At 42.7% G+C, this 12,305-nt stretch overlaps 1 protein-coding gene across 1 annotated transcript in view; it reads left to right on the top strand.

Annotated features, from left to right (window-relative positions):
- ca10a (carbonic anhydrase Xa) overlaps positions 1-12,305 on the top strand; it is a 171,456-nt gene that overhangs the window by 136,850 nt on the left and 22,301 nt on the right. Inside the window, exon 4 of the mRNA XM_080788940.1 lies at positions 2,171-2,356. Coding sequence (XP_080645066.1) covers positions 2,171-2,356 — 186 coding nt within the window. The remainder of the gene's footprint in view (positions 1-2,170; positions 2,357-12,305) is intronic.

The following is a 12,305-nucleotide window of genomic DNA, read 5'->3' as shown; positions in this document are numbered from 1 at the left end:
TGAAAACCTGCATCTCCCGTCTCTCCGTCAGTTAGTAACCCACACCTCCATATATGGTCACGCCTCGTAACATTACGTCTCCATATATGGTCACGCCTCGTGACATCATGTCTCCATATCATCACCTAGATCTCCATATATGAAGATCACGACAGTTCCATCGATCCATTATTTTTTCCCATAGATTTTAAATAGCCTAAATAAATAAATATTTTAAGCCTAGAATCAAGCCATCCAGGATCCTGGTGAATCATTACCATACAACTTTAGATTCTGTGAGAATAGAAAATGGAAAAAGGCTATTTATTGTATCATTATAATTAAATATTATATATTATATTATTATATATATTATATATTAAATATTTATTTTTCAAAGAATCAAATGTGTTGTGGTCATGATTCACCAGGATCCTGGATGGCTTGATTCTAGGATTAAGGATTTTTAGTCTGAATTGATGGAACCAGAAAATGGCTGCCACTGCTATGCCCTATTTATATATTTATTTCAGAATTGAGCAACATTTGTGTGATGAGGATTTATTTTGTTCCCTTAGTTTGTTGCTCCAATTTCTCACTGGTTCAATGGCATTTGGCATTGATGGTCCGAGAAGATTAAAAGAGAAATAATGTGAGAATGTACTGTGTACTTTCTCTCTCTCTGCTAGGCGTCTCCATGTCACTGTGCGCACTCGCTTTCCTCACTTCCATCATTCCAACCTCACTTCACTAGCCTTGCTTCTCAGCTAGCCTCTAGCTATTTACTCCGCTATGGGCAATCAGGATGAACAAGATACTGGCTAAAGAAAAAAAGTCATCTTATGCACAGATTGTGCAGTGTTTGCAGTACGCCGTACGAGTGTGAAACATTGGATCTGGTTCAGGGAGATGAGGCGAGAGCCACTCAATATGCAGCCTCTTTGTTCTCTTTTTTCCCTTCCATGTCTCATAATCATCTTTGAGGTGCCTAATCCTGTGTTTGCATCGCAGCATAATTTTATCCTCCCGTCGCAGGGGGGTCCTTCATTACCAGGGGGCTGTACATGCTTTCTCATGCATTAAAAGAAAAACTCACAATAACAAAGGGTGTTCAGGCCGCTCAAGACCTCATGAATAATGGTCCTCAAGGAGGTCTTGAAGGGGCTGAGATTTTCCTGGCCTCCCCTCGTCGTCAGGAAAACCTTAAAGGGCTGCTCAGTCTTTCCTCTAACGATTCGACTTCCGCTACTCGATGCAACTCATCTCTCTCTCCCGCTCTCTCTCTCTATCTCTCTCTCTCTCACTTGCTCTCTCACTCGCTCCCTCGCTCGCTCGCTCATACACACTCTCCTTTCAAATCATTGATTTTTCAGAGGTTCTATAAAATATTTACAATGTGTGGGCAGAGTTCTTTCTCTGGGAATTTAGAGGGGGGGGAATCATTTTGAAAGTGGAGGGAGAAGAGAGAGAGAGGGAGAGAGGGAGAGAGGGAGAGAGGGAGGGGGGAGAGAGAGAGAGGGGGAGAGAGAGAGAGAGAGAGAGAGAGAGAGAGAGAGAGAGAGAGAGAGACGGAGAGAATGTGTAAGGAGACAGATAAGAGCCATAGAAGCCTACCCGAATGCATGCCTTGAATATCAATGCTTCACTTTGAAACTGTTTCTAAATATAAATAAATAAACAGAGCCACTGATAAAGGTTGTTATTCAGAGCTCTTGTATCACCACATTCTACCCTTTATAACGTCACATCATATTGATTTGTGCACAGATTCTGACAGTTTTCAGGCTTTGAAGGCTAAACTCCACATCGTTTTGTTGTTGTTGTTCATCTTTACCTTCTCATTCAAACCTTTGGCGCAGGCTCTTATTTATTTTTGTGTTGTTGCATCTTATAACATAAAAATGAAAGACCGCCAGTCTTAAGGAACTCACCTAAACAAAGGCTTCATTGTATCAAAGAGATGTTGTCTGTCATGTGTGTCGATATGGGTATTCTTCATGAATCTCAATCTGAGCAAATTGTCTTCGTGCAGGGAATTAACATGTTATGCTGCTGTGTCCTAATGTGATTCGTAGAAAAATTACAGTTAGTAATATTAATTATTTATGTATTAATTCAGTATATAATGCCATACAGTACCCAAAGTAGGGATACCAGATTGAAAGTGGTAAACTCTAAATTCCTTTTTCAGGTGGGAGGGACAATGTACAACACAGGCCGCCATGTCTCTCTGCGGCTGGACAAGGAACATCTGGTGAATATTTCTGGTGGGCCCATGACATACAGCCACCGCCTGGAGGAGATCCGGCTACACTTTGGCAGTGAGGACGGCCAGGGCTCTGAACACCTGCTCAATGGACAGGCCTTCTCTGGAGAGGTGAGTGGCTGGACGTACCTTTCTCTGATGAAGGGATTCCATCTGAGATTCTGTGACATATCCCACCAAAAGACAGATTTGTCGCTCTAAAATTTTCATCAGCGTCAGCGTATTTGCTCAGATAGTGTTATTGCTTTCTGGCAATAACTTGGATAACTGATTAGAGTAGATGGAACTTCATTGATCCCTGGGGTCAATCAATAAAGTATTGCATTGTAGCCAAGATATTGCAAAAGGTCCATACTGTACACAGTCACAGACAAGTAGTAGTCACTGAATGTGCAGTTTGTATCTAATAATCATGACTGTATTGCTAATGTGAATTCCCAAATAAGAAGTGTTTCTATCAATGCATGCAGCAGAAACAACACAGTTTGCTTGAACATTTACTACACATACACAAACACATGGCATGATTGGACCTGAGGGAGTCCGAGGGGACATGATGATGACAGAGTTTGGACCTGAGGGAGTCCGAGGGGACATGATGATGACAGAGTTTGGAAGGTTAGGGGAGAGCTATGTTGTTGAGGTCCTTGTGGGTTGTGAGGAGTATTTTGAAGTTGATTATTTGTTTGACCAGGAGCCAGTAAAGACATTGAAAGACTGTTGTGAGCAAGTCAGAAGCTGAGTTCTGAACATTTATCGTTTACATTATTGTATTGAGGACTTTAGAGGTGAGGCCATAAGAGGGATGGTGTTGCATCCTGTAGCTGGGATGTGGTTGGGTTCCCACACGGTGGTGCGTGCCGTGCACCCCTTGCGTTGCATGAACGCCGTGACAAGAAAAGGATAATGGCGGTTTTACGGTGTTATTTAACACAAATGGCAAATTCCGGTAAAACACTGTTGTAAGGAGATGTATAGAGCAGCTGCGGGAGTATACAGCAGCTGCATGTCTCTCAGTGCAGTGACATTCTGTGATTATTTAACATAATCATATTAAATATATTAATATATATTAAAAAATATCGTTTTCTGCCAGATATAACGAGACTGAGCGTTGGGGGGTGTGAAAGGGTTCCAAAGTCGCAGAGGTGGGGGCTGACAATGGAACATTCAATATTGAGTAAGAAATCCTAGGTGCATGGAGCATTTTCTGATTTATTGTAGTTGAGTTTTTGGCAGATGGAGTTGTTGGAATGGGTGGCTGCTGTGGTGGTCTTGGTGGAGATGTAGAGCTGTGTGTGTGATCGGCTTTACCCTAACAGTGAATCTTGAAGGCATGCTGGTAGACGTTCTGATTCAAGTGCTAATGGAATGAAAAGGATCATGGGACCAAATACCGAACATTGGGTAACACTGTGGTTGAGTGGGGTAGTGGAGGCTTTGTCCGTATAGGAGGTATAGGATTTCAACCAGGAATGGGACGTGCCGGTTATGTCAAAGGAGGTCTGGAGGCATGAGATGAAAATTGAGTGGTTGATGGTGTCAAAGTAGGGGTGTGCAAAAAAAAATCGATTCAGTGATATATCGTGATTTTTAATGCCACAATATCAAATCGTCAAGTTCAGAATCCAATCTTTTCGATATTTATGTATTTATTTTATGACTTAATGCAGGTTGCACTAACTAATAAGTTATAAGTTAGGCACACAACATTGGTGTGTGGTGAAGCAAAGGAGAAGAGCTCTATACTTTTACTTGGTTGGCAGGACGGTAGGACTGAAGTATTTTCAGGGTGCCGGGTGGAATTCATTAAATTAAAGTGCGTTCGGCGATCCAGCTTGGCTTTTACTTTTTAATTCTGCAGACAGTGCATATATATTTATTTTATCAGGCGTCACTCAACAAAAAATGACCCATCTATCCTCCACGAGGATAGCATCTATCCTCCACGAGGATAGCTGGGTATAGAACGGTTAGAACCGGGCCAAAACCGTGCCAGATGTGCTAGAATTCGACTGGGATAGACCCGGAAAATGTCATACGGGCACGCGTGAGTAGTCCCCGCACAGCGCGCGTGAGTAGTCCCCGCACAGCGCGCGTGAGTAGTCCCCGCACAGCGTGAGTAGTCCCCGCACAGCGCGCGTGCATGTGCACGCTATGGATCTCGCCTGCAGCGCCACCTAGGGCCCAACCGGCCCTGTTCTCAACCAATGGAACATCTCCCACCTAATCACACCGGCCAATCACAATTTGCGTCCTCACTTTTGTCTTCAATGTTTGTGTTTACACACCTTTGTCTTCAGTGTTTGTGTTTTGTTTACACACTTTTGTTTTCAATGTTTGTTTACCTAAACCCTCAAAGCTGGACATAGGAGGGGATATCGCCCCTCAAAAACGGCACCACTCGTGACGTCATGTGGCAGCCACGTCTATGGACTTTTAATGTTTCTTTTAGTGTGATTTGTTTTTTTATATGGATGACAGCTGCAATCTTTAGGGTGGGGGAGATTAGGATGGTTTGTGGAGTTTCCTTATGGTAGAGAAAAGTGATCCAAATTGGTTGATGAAGGGCTGTTGATGGCATCCTTGAAATGGGTTGGTGGAGTTGCCCAGTGTACCCAGGGGCAGGGTGTAAGAGACAGACTTGTTTTTTATTGGAAAAGCTGATTATGACCAGGTTGATATATTTTAAACTCCAGAATGTTATAGAGCACTTCTTCTTGACGAGGGGGTTGGGGGTATCAATGGCCATGGTGAGGGCCAGATGACCATATAGTTGATTGGTGATTGCGGAGGTGCAGAGTTTATTAGTGTTTTTTGAGTTATCTATAGAACAGATGGTGAGATGGCAGAGCTCTGTGAGGAATTCAGAGAGATCAGGAGGGAATGCAGGGTTAGGTTTGTTGCAGAACTACTCACACCATTGCGAGCTATTACCATTTGCCGCTGTTACTGTATTATGAAGAAATGATTGCAGTCCTGAATGGCACATTTGTTATAATTAATGATAATGATTTTGTCCTCCCTGTGAGGAGTGTTGTTGTTTTTTTGCATCTGTGACCCAAGCAGAAGAGGCCATGCAGCCCCTCTTTGTTCACCAATTGCTGCCATTACGCATGCCTGACTCAGAGGCTTTGTCTTGATTTGTCTTCAATGTGTTAGCCTCGTGTTTTAAGAGATGTTTAGCACCCAGGGGAGAGATTCTGAAGCCATCTGCGTGGGGAGCACTGCTTGCTTACTGTACTCTGATGTGATGTACAGTAGGCTACAGTATGATGGTACTGTATGCTGCTGTGCATCATGTGGCAGCCAAGTCAATGGATGTTTCTTGACTCGTGTGTCTGATGCTTTTTATGTGTCATGGTTACAATAAAGTTGAACAAAAATCAACTAAAATGACATTTTGAAATGTCCTTGTGCATTATTCAACTGAATATTATACACCAGTACAATATTTTCTAGTTCACTACGAAATTTGGAGGAAACATTCTACATGACAAGCATTTGTTAGTTAGTTGGGAACGATGCATATTGGGAATACACCACCCAGTTACAGTACATAGCAATACCCATTGTCAAAGTGCCTGACTGTCTGTCTTATTTTATGCCCATGTATGGAGTTTTCTGAATCTTTCTGTCTGTACAGTATGTGTCACTTTTACACACAAAGAGAGATCCCTGTAGTCATCAGATACAGAGATCTCCATGTTTTCGGGTATAAAAGGGAGACATATGCAACAGGTGCTCTGATACTGGTAATTGCATAACCAGGTGATGAATGCATTCCTAACTTGCATTGTTCCTTACTTCCATCCTTATAGTAGTTTCTTAAAACTTGAATGGGGTTGAATGGGGTCTGTTTTGCTGACCTACAGTAACGTCACTAGGGCTGCTTGTAAATGCCCACCAGGGAGAGAACACTTTCTGTCAATATATTTTAGTAAAATGGCATACAATTTCCACAAAATATCAACGCGTATAACCCATGTCCATCCACAACGGCTTGCCGAATCGGATGACACACGAGTAGTATCTCACTCGCTGGACCCCTCAAATGGTATGCAAATGCAGCTGATGAGCATATTAGATAAAAACATTTTTTTATTATCATTCCATTGCGTTTGATTTCTCACCTGATGGTGCCAATGTCGTGCTTGTGGGTTCTTACCTGTTCTGAGTCAGTGAGCGTTATGTAATGCAGAGAATCTCTCCCACCCACCCCTCTCTCTCTCTCTCTCTCTCTCTCTCTCTCGTGCACTCGCTCTTTCACTCTCCCCTCCCTCCTTTTCGCCCTTGTCTGCAAATAAGTGGTGGCTGTGCATGTCCTTGAAACGAGAACAAAGAGAAAAATATTATAACTTAAAAAAGCGAAACATCCTTCTGAAATGGCCGCCTGTGGGAGGACATAGAAGGAGGGCTTGGGGGTGGGGGGAGGTTCTCTTTTAAAGCATTAATATTCCAAAGCTCGAAACAACCCTCATATTTTCAACCTCACCTTGCTTTTTTGTCTTCCCTGTGTGTGTGTGTGTGTGTGTGTGTGTGTGTGTGTGTGTGTGTGTGTGTGTGTGTGTGTGTGTGTGTGTGTGTGTGTGTGTGTGTACGCGTGCCTGCGTGTGTGCCGAGCCTGCGTGCATGAGTGTTTATGTCAATCTTCCTGTTTATCGAACTGCATGCAGTGTGTGTGTGTGTGTGTACTCTGCATTGCATGACTGGTGGTGTTACTAGTGGGTGTATTGGCTGACCACTGATGTTCAGGCATTCCAACACCTCTGGTTTAATTTATTCCCTTTTTATATTCAACTCGTTCAACTCCCCTGGAGCAGATTCACAGACCTTGGTCTTTTAATAGGTGCTAAGATATCTATTGTTTCAATGTTGTTGTTATTTTTTTTCTATTTTTTTTCCAGTTTTAAGTCGAGCTGGTGTTCATGGCTAACACTCATCAAATAGAATATACACACCCAGTATGTTTTCATCAATCTGTTTTTAAATTTGAAATACTGAATGGAAATGTCTGAATATTTCATATATTATATATTTTTTAATATAAATGGCATGCCATATGAATAAATGTGGCATGGTAAGGGGTGTATACCTATTGATTATTGATTTATATTGAATGAGGACCTGCACCACAATGTCCTCATGGTACAATAGCCCTAAATAAATAGACCATTACATGCCCTATTCATCTGTTCTGCTGGCATCTTCAAGGTTGAAAAATAGCAGACTTTTCTTTCCTGGCAAAATCTTGCTTACCTCGGGACTAGAAAGACTGAAGCAGCCAATAGCTTTGATGGGAAACAGGTAGGACGATAAATATTTGATTTGTTGGGTAGCATGTGCTTGGAAAACATGAAGAATTGGACCGATTGCATACGAATGTGATCATTGCGAATGTAGTGATTGCGAATTTAGTGAGCGATTACTATGTAACCTATAGGCAGAGCTGTCTGTCTGTCTGTCTGTCTGTCTTTCACGCTGTGACACCACCTGCCCGCCACCAGAGGGCGCAGCTGTATCACACACACGCACGTTCACACACGTACACGCACACACACACACACACACACACACACACACACACACACACACACACACACACACACACACAGTAGAAAACTTAAGACAAAAAAACAAGACAAGACAAGAAAAGGAAACTGAAAACACTATAAAAAATACGTAATTTATTCTAATTGTTATTGCAATTTATGAGCTGCGTTCGCTTCCTGCGTTTGCCCGTCTTACTTGTTATAAGAGTTGATATATCTAAAGAGCTCATATTGATTACTCCTGAGTACATTATAGCATACATACAACTGCTGTGACGGCTATACAACTTTTTATATAAGTCAGCTATTGATGTGAAGGAAGATGTTAGTTTAACAAAATGGCAGTCGGACGATCTTAACTGCTGACGCTGTAATATTATTCACATAGTGACACACTCTACTTCTCCATGGACTCACAGAGGAATCTATGGAGTCACAGAGCGGCGCAGACCCATGCACAAAGCCACAGAGGAATCTATGGAGTCACAGAGGAATCTATGGAGTCACAGAGGAATCTATGGAGTCACAGAGCGACGCAGACCCATGCATGCACCAAGCCACAGAGGAATCTATTGGAGTCACAGAGGAATCTATGGAGTCACAGAGCGGCGCAGACCCATGCACCAAGCCACAGCGGAATCTATGGAGTCACAGAGCGGCGCAGACCCATGCACCAAGCCACAGAGGAATCTATGGAGTCACAGAGCGGCGCAGACCCATGCACCAAGCCACAGCGGAATCTATGGAGTCACAGAGTGGCGCAGACCCATGCACCAAGCCACAGCGGAATCTATGGAGTCACAGAGCGGCGCAGACCCATGCACCAAGCCACAGAGGCACAGCGGAATGGATTGATTGAATAGTTTATTGAACATAAATATAAAAACAGCAACAGAGTACAGTCAAACACTCAGTTCAAAAGGGATAGCACCAAAAAATGTCCTTGCAGTCTTGTTTAGGCCCTATGCAATCAATTCATATCGACATTACATAAATAATAACAACAAAATTCAAAACCATCAATAACAACAAAAAAACTAAACAAAATAAGTATGTACAGAGTGGGGAAAAAGGAGGGGGGGGGGGGGGGCTGATCACCTGTTTAATTTGTTTTTGCCCGCTAGGTGGTAGCACAAGCACAGCCGTTCACTCTCACTCTATGAGCCTCGGTTTCATTTCCGGGTTATCAGCGAGGTGGAGGTTGTTGTGTTGCACAGTGATCATTAGCATTAGCTCATACCCCTTTACCTCTCGTCAGAAACGGTTACACGTCCGGAGCGATGTGAGACATAGACACAAATTAAAAATGGTGCGCGACGGCTCACCATGGCCAGCGATTGAAGCTTTAGAGATACAGGGCTTTGAAAATCATGTTATAATGGAGGCTCAATGGAGCTGGATGGAAAAAACACATAGCTGGTGGGGACGGTCACCACTTTCAAAATAGGGGGTCAAAATATGTTCATAGATGGCGCAGAAAGAATTAAGGGGAAAGGATCATTTCCTCTCCCTTGGGCATGATGAAAGGTGGAGTTTTAGGAATCCATGTGACCGTCATTATTTCCTATTTGTTTGTGTCTGACTGTAAACACTGATTTGGCTCTCGTTTGATCCTCTTCCCAATTAAGGTTTCTTCTCAACAGATTTGTCGTCTCAAAATACATATGGACACAAATGCAGATAGAGGTCCGCTGGGACCCCACTGGTTCTATGTTCATCAGCTGCAGCGTATTGTCCCAGTGACAGTGCAGGTGTGAAGCAGCGTTCATTAAGCCCCTGATTAAGATGGCGGTCATGCCAGTGTGAGATGACGGCGCCATGGGGGCACGGCAGGAAATGACACGTCTGGACCCCCCTCCCAAAATGCCATCTGTTTTCTTTACAAGCTACTGTCACCAAGGCACTGGCACAGGCACTAAAGCTCATGTGAAAAGAAGGCGCACACACGTACACGTACACGCGCGCGCGCGCACACACACACACTCACTCACTCACTCACTCACTCACTCACTCACTCACTCACTCTCTCTGCGGACACTTTATGAAACAATAATCCTTGAAGTGATACAAGGAGGACACACACAAGGCAACGCTCATGTGGGGTAGAGGGTGGGAGTGAGGGGGAACGGTTTTCCCTCCCCAGGTAGCAAGCGAACACTTAAACACACCCTGTCAGGGGGAGGTAGGCACCGAGGAGACGAGGTCAGGATTCAATTCAATTAGCGTCAGAAGTTTTTGGAAGCTCACTGTGGGAATTCTGGAGGCCGTTCTGATGCTATACATTCGGTGTGTGTGTGTGACTGCGGAGCTGCTGTCACCTACATTACTTTATTGTGAATTACCCACAATGCACCTGCTTGCATCAGAAATGCTGCCCACAGATACAAGCAGTAGTGTAGATTATTTTCTTCCTGCTAAGGTTAAGATTCACACCCTGTTCCACCTGCTCCGACAGCAGACCTGAGAGGTAAGAAAGGCAAGGGCTATTTTCCAAGTCGAGTGCAGTGTCAGTGTTCTTTTATTATTATATTATATATTGTGCATTATAAACACGCTGTGCCAAATTAAACAAGTGATTTCAAACTGTCTTTGACAGAGAATGACAGCTTACAGTGATCAAAGTCGTACGATTGTCACAGACATTACCGCAGTGAAATGTGTTTACAATTTACAAATTTACAATTTAGGCATTTAGCAGACGCTCTTGATCCAGAGCGACTTACATTAAGCAAAAACAAAGCATGGCATACATTTCAGGAAAAACAAAAAGCATGGCATACATCACATATATCAAAAGTAGTTATCATGAATCATGTATAAACTAAGAACGTAACAGTGGAGTATCTATGTCAACTATACATACTATATTATATATTTATACAATATACATGTGTACTATAAAGTGCTATGACTACATAAAATGCAATTCTAGTGCTGTCTACGTAACGAGCTACAAGTCCCATCTCAATGGTGCGGTGAGCTGCAGCCGTGCCGCGCTCGGGAATCATTTGATTAGTAGATTTGACCCCCCAATACAATCCATCCCTTGATGCTGAGTGCCAAGCAGGGAGGCATTGGGTCCCATTTTTACAAGTCTTTGGGTTGACCCGGCCGGGGATCAAACCCCGAGAGGACCGAATCCCAGTTTCAGGGCACACACTCTAACCAGAAAGCCATTGTCTGGTCTGTATACCTGCATGTGGGACTATTATGACCACATTTTAACCCAGGGTTTCTCAAAGTGCGTGCCGTGACACAAGTCAGGGGTGCCATGGATGACAAAGCTATTTACAGGGGTTCCCTGAGCCAACTGCTTCAACCGTCCTATTTCTATGTATGGCATAAACATTGTCAATAGCATATCTACATCTCTTCAGTGATGTTTTCATAACTCTGTGCAAGTGCCTCGTTCCTGACCCCCCATAACTGTTGTACCAATAATGATGTTAAAGCTTGACCTCTCCTAATTAATACAGGATAGGCTGAGATGTAAAGGAATGTCTGAGTGGCCCGAGGAGAGGAGGAAACAGAGAGAAAATCTTTCATTAGATATAAATTTAAATTAGGCCACGGAGGTGTAGGAACCTTTTTTATCTTAAAGAACTACCATAGATTGTCTACAGTCATCACATTAGACTGCATAACTTTATATGCAGATTATTTTAAATGGCTTTGCCCTTCACCTAAGTCTAAGAGCTGTAATGAATTTAAGTTTTGCTATACATAATTATATAATAGCTCTATTCTTCTCACCTGATGGAACTTGATTCCTTTAGTAATAATCTACCATTATTTAGATGCACTAATGGACATGAACTTTAACAGTAATGTGCTTTTTAATTAAAGGTAGAGTAAGTGATTTCACTCAAAAAACCTTAGGTTTCGTTTTTGGCTGTGGGACCTAAGCCTTTGTCCAATCAGGATAGAGAGTCAAAAACGAAACCTACGGTTTTTTGACCCCCAGGGGTTAACTGGGGACAGGGAGGAACTCCTTTTATGGTCAGCACACTCTATAGTAGAGAGGATTATCACAACAAAACAAAAAAATAAGTGATATTTGAATTAAGTGAAATCACTTACTCTACCTTTAAGACAAAAAATTTTCTTTTAAAAGGTTAAAACTCTATTCTGAATAGTGTGTTTTCTCAGTAAAAGGGGTCTTCCTGTCTCTCCAGCTCTTTAGCTTACAGAAAATGTATTTTCAGGTGGGTTAATAGTTTAGGAGAGAGATCCCCTCAATCTTATATTGTTCAAATTCCATATTTATTTGTTTCATCACTTCCAAATTGCTGGTTTATCATGAGTTTTCTTTCTGATTAGATAAAATTGTTAACCTGACCTGAAAATGGGGTGCATCAAATGGCGGGGAGAAAGTGAAAAAAGACAATTGTATCGCCGCAAGAGTGACGAAATGTATAAGCAAGGCTGTTGAAGGAGCGCTAAAAGGGTGAAACGCGCCTGTGAAGCGTCACATTTCTATGATGCGATACAATCACATCTAAAGTCCC

The sequence above is a fragment of the Protomyctophum bolini genome (assembly GCF_963924005.1).
Source record: "Protomyctophum bolini genome assembly, chromosome: 18".
Lineage (NCBI taxonomy): Eukaryota > Metazoa > Chordata > Actinopteri > Myctophiformes > Myctophidae > Protomyctophum > Protomyctophum bolini.
This window is presented reverse-complemented; position numbering and strand designations above follow the sequence as displayed.